This window comes from Meleagris gallopavo, chromosome Z, assembly GCF_905368555.1.
Source record: "Meleagris gallopavo chromosome Z, MGAL_WU_HG_1.1, whole genome shotgun sequence".
NCBI lineage: Eukaryota > Metazoa > Chordata > Aves > Galliformes > Phasianidae > Meleagris > Meleagris gallopavo.
Window position 1 is genome coordinate 7,206,603 of NC_139435.1, and position 23,304 is coordinate 7,229,906.

The 23,304-nt window shown below is 41.1% G+C and overlaps 1 protein-coding gene across 8 annotated transcripts in view; it reads right to left on the reverse strand.

Annotated features, from left to right (window-relative positions):
* Nucleotides 1-751: 751 nt before the first annotated feature.
* Nucleotides 752-23,304, reverse strand: part of KIAA1328 (KIAA1328 ortholog) — a 181,742-nt gene continuing 159,189 nt past the window's right edge. For 7 of the 8 annotated variants that reach the window (XM_010725187.3, XM_085214413.1, XM_085214416.1 and 4 more), the window contains one exon: nucleotides 4,813-8,210. In XM_010725187.3, coding sequence (XP_010723489.3) covers nucleotides 7,997-8,210 — 214 coding nt within the window. In that variant the 3' untranslated portion in view covers nucleotides 4,813-7,996. Of the gene's footprint in view, nucleotides 4,634-4,812; nucleotides 8,211-23,304 lie in introns of those variants that run through there. The other variant, XM_085214415.1, reaches the window with a different exon arrangement.

Below are 23,304 nucleotides of genomic sequence, written 5' to 3' on the forward strand. Positions count from 1 at the left end.
AAATTCTTTATTGTTAGAGTGACAGAGCACAGGAACAGGCTCCTCAGAGATGTTGTGGACTCTCCTTCTCTGGAGTCACTCAAAACCCACCTGGATGGTTTCCTGTGCTACCTGCTCTATCAAACCTGCTTTAGCAAGGGGTTGGACACAACACACAAACCAGCCTTCTGTTTTATGGCCTCACTCTCCTCACAGCCATTCAGTGTTGAGTGGAAGGGTTAGCAGAGGTGTAATGAGGGATCAAGGATTAACAGCAGAGACTAAAATTTATCTTGGTCCTTACCGAGCATCACTGTACCACACTTCAGAGGTCTGCCATTGGGATGGATGAGGTTCCTGAGGAGTGGCTGAGGTGAGCGCCCAAAGCCGTGATGGGGAGGGTGAGTGGCAGCAAGCACTCTGCATCACCTTTTGGGTGTTTCATGTGCACTTTTCACACCAACACAGAGGTGACTCAGGCTTGGATGTGATTCCCATCCTGCAGGGAGCTTTCCACTGAGCCCTCCCGCCCTGACCCTTTGTCACCATGAGCTCTCCTGTACCACTGGCAGTGGTGGGTCCCATTCGCCACTCCCGGCCCGCCGTTGGTTAACGTGTCACATTCCTGGGCTGTGTTATTCTTAAGTACTGTAAATCTCTCACTATTATTCTCCTACTTGATATAGTGAGCTGTGTCATTTTGAAAGGAAATACATAACAGTATATTAAAGAAATCATGGATCTCCTCATTCATGTTTAAAACAAATTTATTACAATGTAAGAAACCCTGAATAGCATGAATTTATTATAATGATTTAAGGCTCCTGGCACTTGAGTTAAAAATGTCTCTCAATAAATAACTTTCCCTTGAAAACACAGCAAATTAATATAGTTTACCATTTCCAAAGTTATATAAATCCAAGAGGCTTAAATCAACAGTATGCTGGATAAGATTACTGTTGCTCAGCCACAGCCTGATATCAGAGCTCAGAAGCATGGAAAGAGTAGTAAAAAGTGGATGGCTTTTTTTTTTTATTATTTTTTGGTCATCTTTCTCTCCTTTCCACCACCCTAGGCTATGTCTGTTCTGTGAATGTCAGACTGACGTGAAATGGATGAAAGCCGCACTGGCCTTTGCACACAGGTATCATTAAAACAGCACAGACACTGCCACCAGACCCAACCAACACCACGTGGATATTTCCCCAAAGTGCCTCCCGCAGGCACGGCAGCAGTGCTTAATTTGCCTGTGGACCCAGGGTATCTCTGGCCAGGCTGCTGCAGCTCTCACGCCCTGCAAACCCTGAGCTCTGTGCCCAAGGGGACAAGAGCCCGTGTTCATAGATGGAAAGCAGGGTTTTGCCTCTAAAAGGACCTTCCTTGGCAGACCAACCTGCAGACAGCAAGAAGAACTCAGTCAACACTTTAACACCCTGGGAGCCCTTTCCATTCAGTCGCCAGCAAGGACTTCAGTGGCTTTTCATTTTATGGAGGTCTAATTTTTTTTTTCCTTTGCTGTCAAAGTGTCAATTTTTTCCACAGCGTGGCTGATGACTATTTTTTTTTTTAAACGAAGTACAGTACCAGTGACATTCTGACAGTGTCAGTACAGCCGGAGCACACCCACCTGAGCTTTTCAACGTGGGAAGTTAGGGCTGTTAAGAGCCAGACTGACAGCCTTGGTAAATTCAAGCCCTCTGTACAGCAGACGATGAGAAGCTATTAGATACAGACAAGGCTTTCAGGTCACCCAGTCCATCTCCCATCCCACCTTTTAATTGTCTCTCTCACCCAAGCTATAAATATCTGACTCTTCTCATCTTGTTTCCTCATTATGTCAATTCCAGCAGTCCCTGATCATTTTTATTACTCCTCACTGAAATCCCTCCAATCTGCCAGTAAACTCTCTGGTAATGAGATCCCTGTGCTGAAGGCACTCGTGCAAATACAGGGGCACCAGATCCACTGACAAGGAGTCGTTTCCTGTGCAATTTGGAGGTGTCATCGCCTCCTCACCTGCAGATCCAAAGTTTTCTTGTCTATTTGTGTTGCTATCAGGTATCATCACCTCCTGCTTTGTTCACTCCTCCCCTTCAGAAGGTTTCTGCCGTCTGGCTTTCCCCATTGCCACTAAGCAGTCTTTCAGATTGTTTTCTTGGTGGCTGAGTTCACAGATGCAAAGCTCAAGTTTATCTTCCACTCTAAATTGAATCCTATGCTTTTTTTCTGCTTAGTATTTCTGCTTCAAATTATTTCTTCCTCCTCAACTCTTCTAAATATAACAGTCTCCTGGTTTCACTTTCAGACTTTCTGCTTCCAAGAAAGATCTTAAGTGCAATGAGACCAGGTACCCAGCCAACACCTCCAAACAAGGCTCTTGGAAGTGTCAAAAAGGAAATACTGTAGAGAATGAGGCCACTTCATCCCCATTCACAGCCATGGTAACTGGAATTTGGCATCCTGCTACAGTGAAAACCTTTCCAGGTGCATAAATGTTGCAGAACATTCAAAAACAGGCACTGGAAAACAAACACTATGGCAGAACGCTCAAAGGAGCTCAGGTTGCCAAAGAAGGCTGAGCAGAGGTTGAAGAATGCCTGTAGGGCTACTTGCTGTCTGCTAACAGTAGAACTGCAGTCCTGTTTCTGTAGGCACAAGTAGTTTCTCCCACTGGAAATTAAAGCTAGGCAAATTCAACCTCAAAATAATGCAGTTTCATAGCAAATAATTAAACACTGTGAGGCTGTGACACAGTGCTTTTAAAACGTCAGTGGAAGTACCTCAGAGACATCTTTTGTGTCTGTGAACCCACCTCACCATTTCCTTCCTTACCAGCCTTAAAGGAGAAGCGGGCTTCCCATGTTGCCCTTGATGCTCATGGCACTCCCCACTCTGTGTCTGGACAAGGGCACTAATCACCTCCTCTCTTCAGTGCTTCAAGGTAGTTGCCAGGAAGCTATCAAGAAAGACAAGACTTTTTGCTTTCCTTCTCTTTGCAGACGGGAGATCAGACAGAATGAACGTTATGCTCTAAGGCTGGTTATTGAATGCTGTGAATGAGTAAAGTGAGTTTTTTGGGGTTTGTTTGGTTTTTCATATATTCAGAAGGACTCCAAAAGCAAAGAAACTAGGAATTCAAGGCTGCCTCTGCAGCCCATGGATTGGTTTGTGTGCTGGAGCTATCTTGGCATCTCCCACCTCATCAGGGCCACATCTGTCAGTGACATCCAAGTTTCTCCACTTTAGTTTCCCAAAGCCTGATATGACCCCCTCGGGCCTGAAAATACATAAGGTTGGAGTCTCAGCTTCTATTAAATGAGAGCATGCACAGGAAGGCAAAAGTGGCTTTTCCAAGCTGGAGTCAAACACCATTCCTTAGACAAACTCTTGCTGCTGTTGGGACACAGCAGCGATCCCTGTGAACAACTGTAGGAGTTGTCGTTAGCCAACTGTAACCAGGACAAGTTGGGTTTCTTGCTATTTTTTTAGGGGACTTCTGCTTCTAGACACCCTCCACAAGGACCATAGTGAAAACTCTGCTATAGCCATGACAAAGAGCTTCAAGGTAGCTGCATGGTGCCACATTACAGTGAAACATTTATTGTCACCATGAGCAGTTCAGACTACAAGAGATGTGGTGAGCAGCTGTGTATTGGGAAAGCATTTTCCAGAGGACAGACATCCAGCCAGAGCAAACTTCAGTGCTTCTGTTCTGAATGAGGTTTAAATCACCTCACTCAATATTCTGTGTTGTCTTATGTAGCAGGCAGTTATGTAAATTTATAAATCATACACTAATTAGCACACAATTTCATAAATTTCACAACAGTGAAAAAGGAGGTTACTAACTAACCAGGCTGTGCTCTCTCGCCCTCAGATGGTACAAACTGAAACACTGTTGGAGGTTGTATTTCAGAAAATCTCTGTTGCAACTTTTGGAGTTTAACCCAGGGCTCATGTGTGCTTTCAAGGGATATCTTTTCGATATCTCAGGCTCAGTCTCTTTCAAGCATAGCTAAGCTCTTTCCTCTCCTTCCTTAGCACCAAACCTCCACAGCTCAGTGGATCACTGCAAATTTTGTTTTTCTTGTTTCTCCCTTATTCAGATTCTTGTTATATCCACTGTCACATTCTTCTGTAATCTAATTTCACACCACCATTGCTGCTAGCAATGAAATTCAGTCCATGCCTTGTTTATATCCAGGTTTCACTCTCCTACCCTCTGTGTGGTCCCTCTGTCAAGCTTTTCTATAGGGGAGCAGACAAAGCTAGGTCATTTCCTCCTTTTCTTATTTACCATTCATCCTTTGGACAGTAGGTCCCCAAATGCAGGAACATGATCTGGAAAAGGATAGGGGGCCATATGCTTCAGTTGGGAACCAGTGGTAGAAGATCTTTCTCCCTCATCATTATAATCATTTACCAACTTTTCTCCACCTTCAGAGCTGGCTTCTCTCATCCTCTGGTTCTGTTCTCTCCCTGTTATTCTTCTCCTTTCTTGTCTTTTTCTCCATCCTTTCTTCCTTACTTTTTAACTCCACCTTTCTGTCCCAGTGCATGCTGCTGGCTTCCCACTCCTCTCTTTTTGAGATCTGTCCCCCGGACTTCAAGCTCCAAAAGAAGTCTTGCTCATTTTCACAGCAATATCCATGTCCTAGAGAGAAAGAGAGGGCTTAAAACCATTTCCTCACCTGGTTTAGCAAGCTGATGAAGACTCAGCATACACATGATATGATGGTGTAGAAAGTGGAACACATTATCAACGACAGTTATTACAGCTGAGTCAGACAAAAGACACCAGAAAATCATTCAAATAAACAGAAGTCTGTAAAATTAAATGAAATACCCAGATAATTTATTAGTTTAAGACCTCACATACATTTATAAATATACGTTCAAGATGGTATTCAACAGTGAGACTTCAGAGGCTACAGGTGGAAAGGGTGTGATTGCTGCAGGTCCACCATGTGCAAGGTGCACGAAAGCAATGAGCACACAAACATCTGCAGTGCACATGTATGAGCCACTTGGGAAGAGCAGAAAATGAAGGTGTGGGCAGCAGCCTTGGCAGGAGTCATGTTACTTCACCAAGTCTCAGGCAGAACACAGCCCAGCGTGCAGCTGAAGTGTGTTAACTGGAAACACTCTGGACAAACATTCTATGGCTGGACTACCTCCCCAGCGGCAGCTTCCTAATACAGGAGCTTAAAAGTAAAAGGACACTGTCAAGTGATTGCTTTTGCTAGTTTAATTTTAGCATTTCCTCTACTGTTTTAGCAGATGGAAAACAATTCCCCTCCCAGTCCCAAATACTGATTTTGTCCTTTCCTATTTGACAATCATTGATTTTTTTTTCTAAGGCTATAAATGTTTTAATAACTTCAACTTTGTAGTGCCTCATGGCAAAATATCTTTGCTTGCACTGACTGCTAAACACTATTCCTAATGTACTGCTGATAACTAGAGCAAGAACCGGCATTATAAAAAATGATTTTTCACAGGGTCTGCCAAATTAATAGCTTTTGCTTCTCGGTTCATATCTCACAGACAGTTAAAACATGCAGGTTTTCATCCATCAGATATTTCAACTATCTTAATTCTAGAATTCTTGACTACATAAAGGTATGCCTCTCGTGCAGCTCTGACTGATGGACAGTACCTTGAGTGTAGAACCTGCAACCCTGACAATGTCACTTTAAAAAGAGCTACTACCAAAATATAGATTTGAGTCAAAAGTCGCCGTCAGAATTAGAATTGTTAGGGGACAAAATGGATCATAAGGAATCCTAAAGCAGCTTTATACTGGCATCCACAAAGACCCAAAGAACACAATGTTCCCATGCAGTGTTCTCGACTGGGTACACAAAGGCACCTTTTAAGAGATATACTTCTATATTTTGCTTTTTCAAAAGGTCAGTTAGCACTTATTAGAAAAGGCAATTAAAGTTTCAGTCAAAGTGGAAAAGAGAAGAGAAGCAATTGGACTGAAATCAGAGAACTGTTTCTTTACAAATGCCAAACCTTAACAAAACCAAAACAAACTACACACACAAAAATCCCCAAACCCTAAGACCTATGTGTTTATCATAGCTTTCATGGTTTTCTATGCTTTTCCTGTTGCTCCTTATACATTTTTTCTCTGCCTTCCCCATCCTTTCCCTGTCTTCCTAAAGAAACAGGCTGCTTGCCCAGTAAGAAAATCTATTGCCGCAACTGTTGTACTTGTGTCAGAGCACCTATTATGTCTTTGGGGCTTTAACTACAAACCTGTGCCTTCACAGGTCGAGGAAGAAGAACGACGGGAGCACTCAACAGCAGATGGGTATATTAGAAAGAACTAAAATGTCTCACTGACAGCAGGACAGATCAAGCAGGGTCTTTCTACAGTAGTCATTTTCTGGTCCAGTAATGCTGCTTCCCTCCCGTAAACTCCTCCGAACAGCCTTTAAAATTCTGCTGGGATGCATGGAAAAGATATCACCTAATTTGTGATTAAGACAGAGCCTGAGTGAAACAACTCAGAATTATGGTTCATCTCCTCCTTCATTCTCCTTTTATTTCATTGCTATAAAAGCGGGATGCTGCCAGGGGGGTCCGTGCTCAATGCTCTGCATAGTGCATGCTCTCATCGGAGAGGCACAGTGGACCTCATTGCTGAGCCTTGCTAGCTCCTTGCAGAGCACAGGAGTACCAAGCATTGCACGAGAGCACATTGGAGGCAGGGAGCAGCGATACTCCAAGGATCAGGCCAGCAACCACTGCCATTAAGATCAGCACGGTTGCCTAAAAAGACTGTCAAAAAAGCCGCACTGGCCCACAAAGCAGTGTTTGGGAGCAAATGGTCTAGAACTTGCCCATATTGGCTCAATTCTACCTTTCCCTCAATGCAATTTTACTGTGCAAAATGAGTATTTTAGCCTCATATTTCTAGGAACACATGCCGGTGGCTACTGTTACAATAAAATATGAACACTGCATTGTGGAGAAAATGACCATTAATCCTGTAATCTGCAGTCATTTTTACCAATTCTGCACATTTCTTTAAATAACCAAGTACATGCAGTAGATGGAAGTGCATTTAAATAAACTGAAATAGATATAGCATGAATAATTAAAGCCGGCAGGGAAATGTGCATTGCAAGCTGCTGGTGGAAATAATTACTGATTTGTCTTATTTACAATGGAGCCTGGATACCGGATCAAAATAGTGCAAGTTAGTGAAAATGTCTTAAGACTGTTCTTATCCTACCACTGCTATATATTTCATCTTGAGAAGTACATCACACAGGTTTTGGACCACTACAACATCTGACCGTGTACTGCTATATCAGGGTTGGGTCTCCCAGTACACAAACTATGTCAAATAGCACTGATTTAAAGAGGAGTGTATTTCGAATGGATGCCTAATACATCAACCTGCAACATCATGTGTTCATATTATTAGACACTGAATAGTTGAGCTTATGATATAACCCCTAAAAATGCAGTGTGTTAAATACCAGAGTGCTGAAGGGAAAAGCAGATCATAAAATCATTGACAAAAGTAGTAAAGTGCTTGTACCTTTGTAATATGCCAGGTTTTAAACAGACTTGTTTAATTAGAAAATAATCTACTTTGAACATTGTGGCTCTTGAATGTTAGGCAGTTTTTACAAACTGCTTTAGAGCTAAAAATCGATAATGAAATATACTTCTGATATGAGGCTGGCAAAACTGTGACTTCAATCTATTAGAAAATGTTGTAGATGAAAAAAATTCTATTTTAGAATGATTACTTGGCACATGAAAGATTCAGGAAAAAAAAAAATCTCAACGCTTTCTGATTGGTGTATCCCCAAAATATCCTTGCAGCATGATTACTAAATCCAAAACAAAACTAGATGGTAATTAACTGTGTTTTAGAAGAAGGAAGACAATCTGTTGTTGCTCAAATAATTTAAAAATGGTACTTAAAAACAAATCAGAAATAAAAAGGTACTACAAATTCTATAAAAGGAGCGTAGACCAAAGAGCAGTGTCAAATGAAGAAAATCTCCTCCAGCAGCCGCCTCTCCTCTAACTCTCCTGCTCTGCTTCTGGAACCACGAGGGGACTGGCACCAAGATGTCAACCGGTGATTCACACGACCAGGCGTGTGCATTTTGTTCTTCTCATAGGATTCTCTGTAGTGGTGTCCTGGGGCAGATATTGGACTCATAGCTTGAACCATGTCAAGAAGAGAAGTTTCATACCTACAGAAACACACAAAGAAATTGAAGATCCATTAAGCATCACATCATCATGTAGGAATTGAATCCCGCCTTTCCACCTTCACCATTCAAAGTAGATCTACACTTGTCTGATGGGGTCCATTAGACCAGAATGAGTTCTGTTATCTAAGTTCCTGTGAGGAATACCAACACAGAGGTATTGAAAAAAGAGGTGAGCAAAGCATGGGTTCTTGGGTTATTTTAAGCTATTTCATCAGCTTTTCCATTTGATGTGTGTAATGTCTTAGTCACACTCCGGAGATTGAGGACTGAAGTCAGAGATATGACAGCCAAGTGCACAGTACAGGTACAAGGCGGACCCACACAGGTAATGGTAAAGTGACTTATATGCATGCTGCACTTTTTTGAATAGACCTCTACACTTGATTTAGTTTCCTGGGGATTTGAAAACAGCAGGAGACTTTATTATTATTGCCACAAACTACACGTGCTTCCAGTAAATCTCTATGCACTATATGGAGTCTGTCTGGTGGAAGCACTGAAGGAATATAATCTAAACAAGGCAATACAAAATCAACACTTCAGGCACTATGAGAGAAGGCAAAGGTGATAGACATTACTCAGGCTGTCCTTTAAGTGTGAGTGCAGATGTGGGGGAAGGTTGCAAGCCACTGTTAGCTAGTAACACACACTGAATAATGGCAGTTGCTTTAAACAGGCTTCCTATTAATATTCACACAAGACAAGACCTGATCTAAATACCAGCACAGGATTGATCATTACAATATATTTTCTCCTGTCCAAACCTAAATGTCTTAAAGAATACCGGTTCCACTGCCTCCCTGGGAGCCTGCTCTCTAATATAAGAGATATCACTCAAGAGTTTTACCCAAAAGTCCCTTTCATTCCAACTTGTTAGCACTGACCTGTCTGATGTTGCCAATGCTGAAATAATTCACACACTCAATAACTGACATGCAGAGAACATTATTCATAGCACCCAACCTAAGGTATGAGTGTAACAAGTTGGCCCCCATAAGGTCCCTGCCTTGTAAGAAGAAAGACTTCATCTACAGTGTGAGTAAACATCTCAAGCTGTTTCCTGCTTTGAGTTGCAGAGGAGGAGACTGAGAAGACTGTGAAACTAAATCAGCCAGCTGGAATTCTTAAGCACAAATATTCTCCAGTGTGAACATTCAAAATAGTTTGTTGAAGTGAAAGATTAGCAGAGGTCAATGGAATTCCCAGAGGCAGAGTACTCCTTGTGTTGTCCAGCACTGTCATGCGCAGCAGGAGGTAAAGTGACTCTTTTCCCTGAACTAGCAAAGCCGTGTGAAATATTTCTCATTAGCTCCAGCAGTGAGAGTTACATGCCAACCACCGTCAGAAAACTGAGCATGACAAGCTAACCTAAGATACTGAGACACTTAACTCAGAGAATTAACATGGCACTGATAGGTTAATGCCAACGTTAATGGCAATCGTTAGTTATGCTCTTATTGCTTCAAAAAGTCAACTCTTTCATTTCCTTTAATATTTATTGTTCCTTCCAATTTGATGGTGGTCATCATTCCTAATACAGCCTGACTCAATATAACTGCATCTCAGTGCTCTCTCTTCTATTTAACAGTCTGCATTAGTTTCCTCCAGACATACTAGCTTATATTTCATCCAATCAGAAACTCACTTTGTAAAATTCTTTCATATTTTGCACTTTTACATGACTTTCTATCATCTATCTGTCCAAATCACCCCTTATAGCCAGAAATGAGTGACTCAAAACAAAAAATTGAGCTTTCATTTTGTTTCAAATGGACTGTGCAAACAGCTACTAACCTTGCTCCAACATGATGCCTTACAGTTACTCTAGCCAAGAACTTCAGAAGAACATAGGTAGCCATGCTAAACCACTGCATACATGCCTGCTGTTCATATTAGCATTCAGAAAGTATCCTGTAAAAACTTTAAGATATGTGTAATGGAACAAGCTCTATACTAGTGAAAACCAGCTACACAGCTATATTAGACTTTCCATGCAGAAAACGTTTTGGAATGAGTCTATACAGATATACACAGATGCTTTGAACCTGAAGAAAACCAGTTAACACATACACTGGTTTCATTAGCCACACCTAAAACTTTTTAGATTAATCTAGTCTAGCATACAAATGCTTATCTCCTCTGACTGTAGTGCTATCATAAAATTTCAATTTCTCCGGCAGCCACATTTAATCACAGATTAGGTAGGGAGAAACCAAACCAGCCAGTACATTTATAGTAAACGTGCAGGCCCTAGATTTCAGCAGTACCTTGGAGTTCATTTCTTCTGCAAGTTTATCTAAGTTTTACAGCATTTCTGCTATCAGGAAGGCTAAATGATTTGGCAGATTACAAGAGCAGCAAATAGCGAAGATTATGTAAAAGACCAGGTGTTGTAAATCAGTCTATTTGACACCACAGTTATATATGCAATAAAGTGAATGAACTCTGCTAACAGAGCTCTATCTGATAAAGAGAATGCTCCTTGCAGGTATTTAGTGTTTAATCCAATGATAATGGCTTGCCCTAGTTTGTCTAGGCAACATCAGACAGCATCTGGCTGGAGGCAACCGACTAGACCTAGAATGGTTTGAAGCTTGCAAAGACAATTTTCTCTCTGCTTATTTGTATCCAAACATTTAAAGAGACACAACCCGAACGCTCAACTCCTGAAATGAAACTTTCTCTAAAAATTCCATATGCATTCCTTTCATGATCTGAATAAATGAGTAAGTAAAAACAGATTAAGATCACGCTTTGTAGCATCAGTGAAGTCAAAGCTGCAGCATCAGGCACCCAAAGTCAGAATGTTTCAAACATAAGGACTGCTCTGGAAAACTTGGCTTGTGAATACTGAGTGTTTTTTTTTTATGGAAATTAACAGCCAATAGTGTCCCTGTGCTGTTCATGCTTCCCAAATGGGAAAAAATCCCATATGTTTTGCAGAAGTACTAGCATCAGACATTAAGCTAGATACAGAAATTCCTCATGTATGGACGCTCAACCGAACAACCAAATGTCCTATTTAGTGCTAGATGCTTATGTACATTTTATTTTATGGGTTTTGCCCTTTCAGCAGCATGGAAATGAGACAGGCAACTGTCCCTTCAAAAACAGTGATAATCCAGCCTGTCTTTACCCTTTTGCTACATTTCTTAGTTTACTGGAGAGTCAGCAAGTACATCGTAACCAAGTGGAAAACATCTTCTCTAAGTCTGGCTTTGGCATTTCCCCCATGTACATTTTTTCATGTAACTGTCATGAACTTGAAAATTTGTATGTTTCATCATGGGATAATAAAGTTTGTGCAAGTCTATAAGCTTGGGCTAGGAGTTATATAGCTGCTAGGCTTTGGAGAAAATAGGCCTAAGCATCTTCATAAATTCCATCAGGAGAGGGAACATGAACAGTGGATGTACAAAGCGTAATGAAGGCAGGACCACACAAAAAGGGTAGCAACAGATGCAAAGAGAACAGACCAAGGTAAGTAGTGAAGCTCTTCTCGCAGTGAAGAAAATTGACCTTTCTTTTTAACGTACAAAATAGAACCCCAAATAAAGCTCCATACAGAAAAGCACGGAGATTCCCAATCTGTCTGAGGAACAAGGATCAACCCATTGTAGCTGTCTCAGTGCAGAGCTGTGTACTGACTGGTCAGGCATTGCTCAGCACGATTACAGTACTCTCCTAATCTCCTGTGTACAATTAATACAGATTTCTGGAAATTTGTCTCCTCAGCTCCTAAAGTGCTTGAGGAAATTATACTGCAAACTTTCAGCATTAGCTTCTAATTAAGTCAGCATCTAGTAAAGTTTGCAAACGCTCAATATATAAGAGTTTTGTAGTCCATCACTAAGGTAACAAGAAACACCAGACAGTACTGTGATTCAGAGCAGCTCTCTGAATGTCCCGGTTCTAAAGAAGAAAATAGTATAAAAATAAACACACTCCACTGCATTTCTGTTTCACTGCCTGTGCAGCAGGGAGACAGCGCTCTGAGCATCCACAAGTGCACCGTCCTTTGTGCTGTGCTTCAGTCCTGAATGGGAAGGAAAGCACTCACATCTTATGACAGACGCAAATGCGGCTGTTGCTCTGGGAACCATAAGACCACTTATTCCTAGGATGGTTGCTGAGAAATCATATGAAACCATTTAGCATTCTATTAAAAAAACAAACAAACAAACAAAAAACATGGGTAGACCAGAGGCAGCGGTCCTGCAATGTATGGTACCTACAAAATGGTCAGGTTATGCAAAACGATGCACAGAACTCAGTTGATGATCAGAATATTAGAGAAAATGCTGTTTTTGAAGGGAACATCAGCTCATATTGGTATCAATCACCTGAACAGAGATGTTTGTTCATTTGTTTAGACTTTTGGGATATTCACTGAATTTTTTATATTTGTCTATTTCCCATTGCTGGTAAAATATATTTCTTACATGCTGTTCAATTTTTAAACCACACTATTGTATTTCCACATCGTGCAGTCCTATTTAACTAATAATATCATTCACTCCTTCCTATAAAAACAGCACAACACCAAACAAGCTTGATATTTGAAGGAGCAGGAATTTCCCCATGAGGCAAAATAACTAAACTTATTAGAGTCATAAATACTCCGGCAGTGAGATATATGTATATTTCTTTAAACAAGCACTGTCAGATATTATTTGATCACTATGTTCAGAGATATCTTTTCATTTACAGTCTCTGAAAATTTATTCTTCAACCATAAATGTGTACAAAACACAGAATGTCTCTTCTGCAAGGTGATGGCATTTCAACAAAGCATACTGGCAATACGGTTTTGGAGATTAGTAGCTATATAGGCTTACTTTATTTAACTGTATATACCAGAGGAAATAAAAAGGTTTATTTTTATACTACTGCTTATATTTTCAACATAAAGTTCAAAGTGATTTACTAATGTTACATGAATTGCCTTTGAATTACGGTACAGTATTGTGCCCAAGTACAAAGCCCAACACTATTTTGTATTCATAAAACATCATCTGCCTCCAAGCATTTTACAAATGCTAAATACAGCTAAAAACGCATTCAAGGGGTAGGGAAAAGACCCATTTTACAGAAAAGGAAACCAGGCTTATTGCTATTATAAAGCAAATGTCAAATCTCTACTTGATTGGAACAAACAGGGCAAATAAAAGCAGCTTCCACAGCAGACAATACACATGCAGATAGGGAAATGGCCTCAGTGGTCAAACGACCCCAAAACCTGAAGACAACACACTAGCAACACAGTGTGAGGTCGTATGGAAAATACTAGCTGTAATGATTCCTTACCCATCCAGAAGCTAAGCTCTATAGAAAAAAGGCTGAGCTCTATCTAAACTTAAGTCCTAGCTCTTTCTGCCATCTTTATTCTTGTGTCCACAATTTTCACACTAGGGATGATGGACATTACATTCCTGGCTGTCATTTCAACAATGTGTTGCTCACAATTCTGTCCAATTTATTTTTCATACTCCAGTTTCTGCAATATCCCATGACAGCAAGCACAAGATGTTCACTGCTATGGAAAGACACCCTCTTGCGTGTCCTCTAGTTTCACTGAATGCTTTTTAAGGATTGACTGCAGTTATGTGATAGCATCTGATGAACAACAGTTCTACTTTAAATTTATCCCTCACCTTTACTATTTTGCAAACTCTGTTAGTGTTCTCATTCAGTCTTTTTCAATGTCAACAACTTTTCAGTCCCTCTTGGTGCAGTAGTTGCTCCATCCCCTTGATCACTTTAGTTGTCCCATGCATCTTTTCTAGCATCCACAATCTCTTTTTTGAGAAGTAGAGACCAAGAGTGCAAGCACACCAAGGCCTGTGTATGTACAAGCATTTGTGAAGCTCTGTGGAGCCTCTGACTTCACAAATGGCAAAAAAACGGCTCTTGAGTTCAGCATCAAATAGGCACACTGTTGACCACTCTTCTCTATGCAAATTACCTTTCTACCAATCAGTTTTGATGTGTTTTTGGAGTTTCTTGCCATATGCATGACATTTGACTACTTGAAAGAACTCTGCAGACATTAGGTTATCCATCTACAAACATTAGGTTATCCAGAATATTTCACTGTTCACTTCTTGTTCCAATTTACCAATGAATAACCATTCTGACACTGAAACACTCTGCTACCAACTCTTCTGCATCATGAAAAATAAATATTGTCCCTTTGCTTGTTATCAGAAAATCAGCAGTAAATACGAAAAAGGACTTTGCCCTAATCCTGCATAAACCTGGGTGCTTTGGTGCCGAGTCCTGGCAATGGCCTTTTGAGAATCCAAATATATTATGTTCAGTGGATCCTCTTTGTGTCACTAGATTTCCTGTTTCACTATGCAGAGGTCTTACCTGATGCTTCCTTCTTCCTTCTCTCCCTCCCTGCTATACAGAGTATAATCCAGGTTTTAGCCATCGTGCTATTTGGCCCAGCAAGCCTGAGATGAACATATCAATGAACAACAGAAACTAGTTGGATAGGAAATGAAAGCTGAAAAGAGAAACTGATCTTGCAGTCATTCCCTGAAAGCCAAGATAGAGGACCTTTGCCTTTCACGTGACCTGATCTTCAGTGACCAAATAACACCCTGGGGGATAATCCCTTGTATTGACTTCTCAAGATGCTGAAACCTCCTCGAAATGAACACAGTGAAGTGCAATCTTCGAGCCTAAAACTCAAGAGGATGAAAAAGATTAAACAAGGAGTCAGAGACAAAGGGACTGTGCCAGTTAGCCTGAGATTCTCATTTCACGTTCATGTGGGTTGGGATTCAGAACTGACACTTCACCATGGGAGACAGGAGGAGGCAAATTAAGCAGTGCTGTACGTATTTAAAACAACTCCAGGTTGGGACAACTCCAGGTTGCCTGCAATGGGTCTGTATTTTCCAAAAGTATCTCAAAGTTTCTCAATTCTTAAAGAAAAAGATCAGACTGAAGAATAGTTCAAAGCAATTAAAAAAAGATCTAAGTCTTTTATTTAAAATACATCACACAATGTAAAACAGAATATATTTACAATGTCCTCAGCAAAAGCCTCCCGGAGTGCTGTAAAACCTACACCCACATAATAGAGAGCTTATGGTATCAGAGACTTTAAAGAATTCTCTGAGGCAGTTTTCACAGAATTATAACCTAGAGAAGGAAAAGACTTATTAGATCATCCAGCCATCTCCCCACTGACGGAGAACAATTCCCTACAGTGTGCTTCCTAACACTTTTTGCTAACAATCAGCCCCTTGCTATTCTCCTTGGGAGGCCATTCCACAGTCAAATATATCTCATGCTATCATTACCATTATTACTTATTTATAGACTACAGCATAACCTAAAGGGCCTTGGTAAGGATTAGGGGGTCCGACTCCACAACCACTTGTAAGAGTAAGCATTCAAAAGAGCAGATAGTTGCACTGGAGTTTGGTAGGAGGAAGAACTACGCAATGCAAACAGGAACGCACTACATGAACACGTTTCTGATACTCAGCTACAGATACCCAAAGAGGTTTTTTCTTCCTCCCAGTTTCATACTACAAGCCATCTCCACTTTTGGTGCAAACACTCCTTAAGTATTTGAATAACATTACATTCCTTCCTTCTGCTCCAGTCTCAGACAACATTTATCTGAGCCATACGTATTTTAATCTTCTCTCATAAATCAATACCTCTTGCACAGCAACAGATCCTGCCACTTTCCTCCTATCTTTGTCAGTGTATTTCTAGCAAGCCATCACCCAGAGACCAGAACCACGTTCCCTTGGTGTGGTTACACAGAAGCCAAAAGGAGACCTGCTCTCTCCAACAAACAGTCAGCCAACGGCCTTTTTGCAGCCATTTCATGGCTCTTGTGCCCCTCCTAATTAGTGTGACACACTGCAGTGTAACGTTGCTGTATGCTATAAGACCTGCAAATCAGTAAAAGGAACGCCTCGTTTTGTGGGGTTACTATTATCCCTACATCTTCAGGCAAATGGCATCAGAGATGACAGCCTTTGCATGGGAGAACAGGGAGAAAAGCAGCATCATTTGGTAATGACATACATCCTCACTAACCAAAATGATCTATGCTCAACAGCACTATGGAACAGTAATAAAGAGCTAAAGAGGACCTAGTCTTTAAAGAGGCTGAATACTGCTGGCTTAACCATGTCTTTCACACACCAAGCAGAGACGGTGTGCTACAGGATACTGAGATGCACATCAGCATCTCAAACTTTTGTCCTAAGTCAGAGCTGATAAGAGATTTTTCTTTTGCAGTTTTCACCCTGGCTTCACCTATGATAACATCCAACCGGCTGTTATTACTGAAATAAGAGTTACTGCTGCTCTCATCTCTCATTACTAAACAGGTCATTTTCACTTACCACTAGTCAGAGACTAACACCTGCTTTCCTCACCTTTCCACAGTCTGCCTCAGTGCTCCCAACCTCAGTTCCCCTACCTTTTTACTCCTGGTAACTCAGCCTTTTATGTTATTTTTTCACTGGACTTTCACTCAGGCTTTGCTGCCATGTTACCAACCTGTCAAACTGAAAGGACTGCTTTATTGTTTTTGTCTCTGTGTGCTTTTAGTACTTAAAAAACAACAAAAAACACAGATCGTTTCTTTTAAGGCATAGCTGCAGGCAGCTGAATTGGCATAACTGAGGTTGTAATAATTCTGGAACAGGGAGAGTGAACAAAGACTTGAGTGCTGGGAAGTAAAGAAACCTTTTAAATCATATCTGCTAGTGACAGAAGAATAATTTAGAACAAAGTTTTAGTATAAAAGAAAGAAATTACAGAACCATGGAACTACCATGGAGTTTAACAACCACCTCTGCAATCACTCTGTTTGTATTGTCCTTCTCTCCCCTCCCACACACCCATTTCTGTCTCATCAAGTCTGAAAGCTCTTCAGATCAGAAAATGAACCTCAGTCTATGTACAGCACTGGAGGCCCTGATTCTGCCGTGATATTACATAATAACTTTGCACTTCAGAGCATGCTTGGCTTTTATTCCCTTTAAGCACTCTGTCATCACAGCATATCTCCAGCAAGATCTTCACCCTTTATTGTTATGGGCCAAAACTAAGCTGTCATCATATTTTCTGCCATACCTCATCCCCCTACTTCCCCTGCCTTAACAGCCTTTTTTCTCTTTTTTTTTTTTTTTTTGCTCTTACAAGTTTGGCCCCAAGCATTTTTCCCCTCAAAGCAAGCTCTAATTCAATGAATCATCTTTAAAATTGTGCTTTTTCTTTTATAATGTGCTAAAGCCCCTGACAAAGGGTTTGCATATGTATGGTACAATGAAATTCTGCACCTCTACTCTACCATTCCAGGTCTTGCTCCTTGGTTTTGATTTCTTTTTCATGTTTCATCTCTTTTTCCTACTGTGCTTTCAGCAAAGTGAGGACAGAATAGCATGGAAAATGCCCCCATACGGAGGCTAGAACTTTGCAGGTACTTTGTAGGTACTAAATAACTTAACAAAAAAATAATTTTAAGGGGCATGGCGCAGGGGGAAAGAATGAAAAAAAAAAAAAATCTGCTTACAAAGTCCATAATCATTTACATGGATTGGCTATCTGCCTTTCTTCACAAGCTCAGTCCAAATTCCCAGCTTGCCAGATAATAAATCAACTTTTTGCTTCAATTGTACAGTCACTGGAAGATCTGCAGAGTTTTAGGTCAAGCATTTATAACCATTTTATGATTCCAAAGTTTCTTACTTTGTCATTTAGTTACTGAACTGTGAGTTTTCATTGACTTTCTAAGCATCGTGGCAAGAACTGCTACTAGCTGTGCAAGATTTAAAACCTCATTGAGCAGAGGAGCAAAATCAGGGCTGTGCTAGTTTTAAGTATATATTGGGGTGGAATCGTGACCCTATGGAAACCAATGGAAGTTTTGCCACTTGCTCACTGGGTCCGGGCTACTTCCCTGTCTGCTGCAATTTGTTGTGTAAGGATGAATAGGTACTGCAAAACCTCTATCTGACACCTTGGAAATGAGATGCCTCAGTGAATGCTTGGAAATTATTTATTTTACCTTTTTCTTTTCTTTTTTCCTTCTATCTTGGTGAAATATTTTATACACAGTCAATTGCTGTACCTAAACACCAACTCTTCCTGTAGATCTGTATTATACTTCGCCTCCTGCTTGTCAGCTTAATTTCTTCTGCTGTGGCATGGAGCGTTTAATAGCAAAATCCAGCACTCAGATTCTTTTGTTTCTTAATTATCTCTGCCCTGTCAGCTGTATCAGTGAAAACAAGTTACCATTAGACAATTCAGATACCAGTAAACACCAAGTTGTGATAATATAGAGTCCTGTATTGCTGTCATTACAGAAAAAAACTGTTTCAGGGAGGTCTGAAAAAATTAAATAAGCCAGGCACTTCTAAATGACTGAAAATCTACAGATATCTTAATTATTCTTCAATATCTTAATTATTCTGAAGAATCATGATCTTGTATAATGGCCATTTTAAATGAGAGGTTTGATGCTCTGCACAGTTGCCACTGCCTTCTAATTGTGAATTAAAGCATAACTTAGCGTGGCTTTATGCCAGCATGACTAGAAAAATTTACAGACACTAACTCTGGTTGAAATAGGGGGGAAAAAAAGCAGTTAGATTTCTTTAAGTAATAGGAAATCACTCACCAAGTTGTACTTTAAAACAAAACACTAGAGCTTTAAGTTGACAAACTGACTTGAATTAAACCACACAAAAAAGTGCTTGCACTGTAAATCTTACAGGGCAAAAGTGATGGTAGGTTATCATTCTGTTTATTAGCATGCACTTTGCACAGTTCAGGGCAAGTATGGATACGCATTCATTCCATTTTATGCCGCACATTACTGAAAACACATTTCCCATAAATAATTCATAAATGCATTGTCTGAAATTTCAGATTCCAAAAATATAACGTGGTTTTCAACTTTATGGTTGCTTGGTGTTCAAAACAGAAATAGATAATTGGATGGATGGACTTGGCAACCCTGATAAGAACCCATCAGTCCAAATTGCACTCCAGAGGTAAATGCAAACATCTTCCGGCTCCTGATCCATGGGTGCCTGTGTTAGCAGTCCCTTGATGGGGAACAGGGAGAAAAAAAAGAAAGGACAGAAGTAACCAAGTAGTGAGCAGAAAGTGAACGGTCAGAAACTTGACTTTAAAAAGCACGTTTTTCAGAAAATAGTGTCCTGGTCTTTTCTGGTCATGAGCTGGATGCAGGAGAGCCAGGAGGAAAAGGTCACTTCACCAGATAGTGTGATGAGGAGCTAATGGGCTGAAGCTGCCAAGAAATCCAGAGGAATTTAAATTTGAAGTAAAGTAATCGTCAAAATACAGAGAATGGACATATTTTTGCCTTGCAAAAAGCATGTCTTCTGGACAGACTACACCACAAACCTGAGCTCTGCTTGTTGTTCTGAGCTCTTAACTGATAAAACCTCATTAATTGTAACGGCATAGCGACTGGCATGATCTTTTACAACAGTTGCGTTAGGATAAGAGAAATTAATAGAATCCTGCAGTTCATCTAAAGTCTAACCTCTGCTGGGATCAGAGTGACCACAACTCCTTCTGAAGAAACTTCAGTATACTTCATAGGGTACAGCCGTTAAGTTTTACACATCCTATGATTTTGTATTTTGCTGACATTATGTTTGTAGTTTCAAACTCAGTAGCTTCTTTTTCCTTCATCAAGTACTTAAATGCCTCACATCAGACAGCAACTACTTCCCAGCCAGATCTGCATTAATGGCACTGCTCTGCTCACCTTCCAGAGAGAGGCACACACAGTTTTGGGTCCCTTATCGAGTGAAGCTCTTGGTGTCTACTCCAAACAGAACCACCTACATGCTCCTTACGCATCAGCTCTTTCTTAGGTCACATTCATTCCATTTTTCCTGTGAGCAAACACTGCAACTGAGCTTGAATTCTTAGCATACTAATGTATTGATTGCTTGGGTGCAGACCATACATGATGAGACAACACTCCCATAAAAATTGTATTCCAGTACCCAACTGCTGTAAAACCTGCTGCTTTACACTGTTAAACCTCCTGCCCTGTGTTGGAAGGGCTGGAACTATCTGATGCTCCATTCATTTCCAGGTGCGCTGCTCAACTCTCAGGGGTAATCTCTAAATCAGCTGAGATTTCATACATCAAAGATGAGGATACATAATTCAAGAGAAGCCACTGAGATAAAACAGCTGTAAAAAAAACACAGTGTGTTGGTGATGCCTGGTTTAGCATGTCAAAGAGGGGTGACCGCTGGCATGGAGTTGCACACAGCTGGCACAAGTGCATGCTGCGTGGCAAAGCGGGTGGCATCTTTGCAAGCTTGATAGGGACACAGGCGCTCAATAGGCTTGACACTGTGCAAGTGCCAAGTTAGAAGGCACCCTACAGAAAAAGCCAGCAGTAAAGCACAGAGTATGAGGCACTCAGGCCTGGTGTCCCTTGGCCGTAGTCATCACAAGCTAACAACCTCTTTCAAAAAACTTTACACAGGTGGTAGGCATCCCACTGAGATAAATTACCTACTTTTGGTTGCTGAACAGATGGGCAGGGAAGTGAAATTTTAGTTTGTTCATTCCCAGCAGTAAGTAGCAAAGATGATCTCAGGCTCTGCAGGATTACTTTTCGATAACCATACACCTGTGGATAGTCCACGCTTCTGTCAGAAACTACATAACATCATTGATACAACACAAAATAAGGCAGGGCGCTTAGTGGCTCACAGGACTAATACTAAGTTTCTATATCATTCTGAATAAATGCAAGGCTGAGAAGGGCAAGAAAGTATTCAGAGAGGGACCTCAGCTGGCAGGAGAAGGAGTCCAACAAGCATCTCATAACATTCAGCCATGGGAAATGCAAAGTCCTGCACGTGGGGAGGAATAACCCCTGGCACTGGTACATGTCAGGGCTGACTGGCTGAGAGGCAGTTTTGCAGAGAAGGAACTGGACAGAAACCTGAATAGAATCATAGAATCTTCAAGGTTGGAAAGACCACTAAGTTCTTCTAGCCCAACCATCAGCCCATCCCCACCATGCCATTATGCCACATCCCTCATTGCCACATCTCCATGGCTCTCGGACACCTCCAGGGACAGTAACTCCACAGCTCCCTGGCCAGCCTGTGCCAATGCCTCACCACTCTTTCTGAGAAGACATTTTTCCTAATATCCAATCAGAATTTACCCTGGCACAACTTGGGAGAAGAGGCCGACCTCCACCACATCACAACTTCCTTTCAGGGAGTTGTAAAGAGCAAAGTTTAATATTCAGAAAAAGGCAATTGAGGGATTGGAGTATGTGACATGCAAAGAATGCCTGAGAGAGCTCCAACTGCTCAGCCTGGAGCAAAGGCAACTCAGGGTGATCTTACCATACATACAACTACTTGATTAGCAGGGAAAGAAAGTAGAGCCAGCTTCTTCTCAGTGAAAGGATGAGAGGTAATGGGTGCAAACTGAAACACAAGCTGACCCTGCTCTGAGCAAGCAGCTGGATTAGATGATCCCTGGAGCCATTCTATGACTTTATAGTGGTCTGTTTTTCTCTTCATAAACATATTAAACCTCATGACAGTGTATGAGAGAATTCCAAGGATGGACTACTGAGGATTGGACTCTGATTTGCCCATACAGTACAGGCACCGTGCAACCGAGGAAGCTTGAACTGCTAGTGCCTGCAACTGCAAAGCCCCATAAACTAACCCATGCATTAACCAAGGGCTTCTGCACAGAAAGATTTGCAGTTCAGTAAAATCAAACTGTCTGCATGAGAAACATGATGATGTATTTAAATATGGGGTTTTGTTCCCTTCCCCACATACTTTACCGAATCACTTGAATCTATTCATGTACAAATGCATCATAGTGTAAGTACACAACCCCGTATAAAAATGTATATAATATAAATATGTAAATATTTAGGAATATCCATATCCACACATTAAGAAACTTAGTAAAAACATGGTTTGTATCCGCACTGTAAGCTTGCAAATATTTTTCTGGCAGAAATCTCCAGCTAACTTTACAGCAAGATCTCTCAAAGGAAACAGAACTCTTGCTTTAAAAAATAAAACTAGGAAGAAATAAAAAGGAGAACGCTACAAAATGAATGTGACCCAGGGACTTACCCTTCTATGCAACAACACGAGTAGAGAGCACAGAGACAGTGAAGTCCGCAGGGCGTGAAATTAAAATTTTCACACAGATACAATGAAGTAATGACACAACGTTACAACCTTGGCACAAAATTCTTCTGGTTTGAGTGAAGTCATGCGATGTTACGGTTTGTGCCCGGGTAGGAATGGTCTGCTGCTAAAAAGTTTGTAACAAAACAGGAGTGAAAGCAAGAGAACTGTGTGGGCAATTGCAACAGGGCTACACATTGTGGTGATCCTGATGCTCCTTATGTCGCTCATCACAGCCGCATCGAGCTGCCACTGCAGGCTCAGGTAAAGAAAGCACACTTCTCTCCCACACCTAGAAATCTAGGAGCTGAGATGCCACTGGGAGATAGGAAAAAGACTGAAAGGGATTTGAGCTTGGCAAGGAAGGGAGAGGGAGAGGACATCTCTCTCACTACATCAGTTTGCTGCCTCTGAATGAGGCGGATGTGCAGGCTCCAAATTCCAAGCATATGGATAGGAGCAGGGATGCACAGAGCAATTAGCAGAGTCAAGCTGGGATGAGCAGCAGCTGGAGCACTGCTAAAGTCCTTCTAGGAATTGTTTCATCTCATGGAATGAAAAAGGGAAAGCAGCACTGGAACAATACTGGCTATTTGGAAAGGACAAGGTCATGGGAACAAAAATGGGGCCTCTGTACAGCTCCCTGGCAGATCCACGTACAATGGAACGGTCACAACAAAAGAACTTCATACATCAGACTGGAGACTTGCAAAGAAAGCCATATACCTACACATTGCAACACAGAATTATCAGATAATCTGCATGGAGCAGGAAGCATTTCATTTCCAAGAGTATGAAAAAGCCTGCAAACTCATAAATCGTAAATCTGCTTGTACATTACGATGCTTCACAGA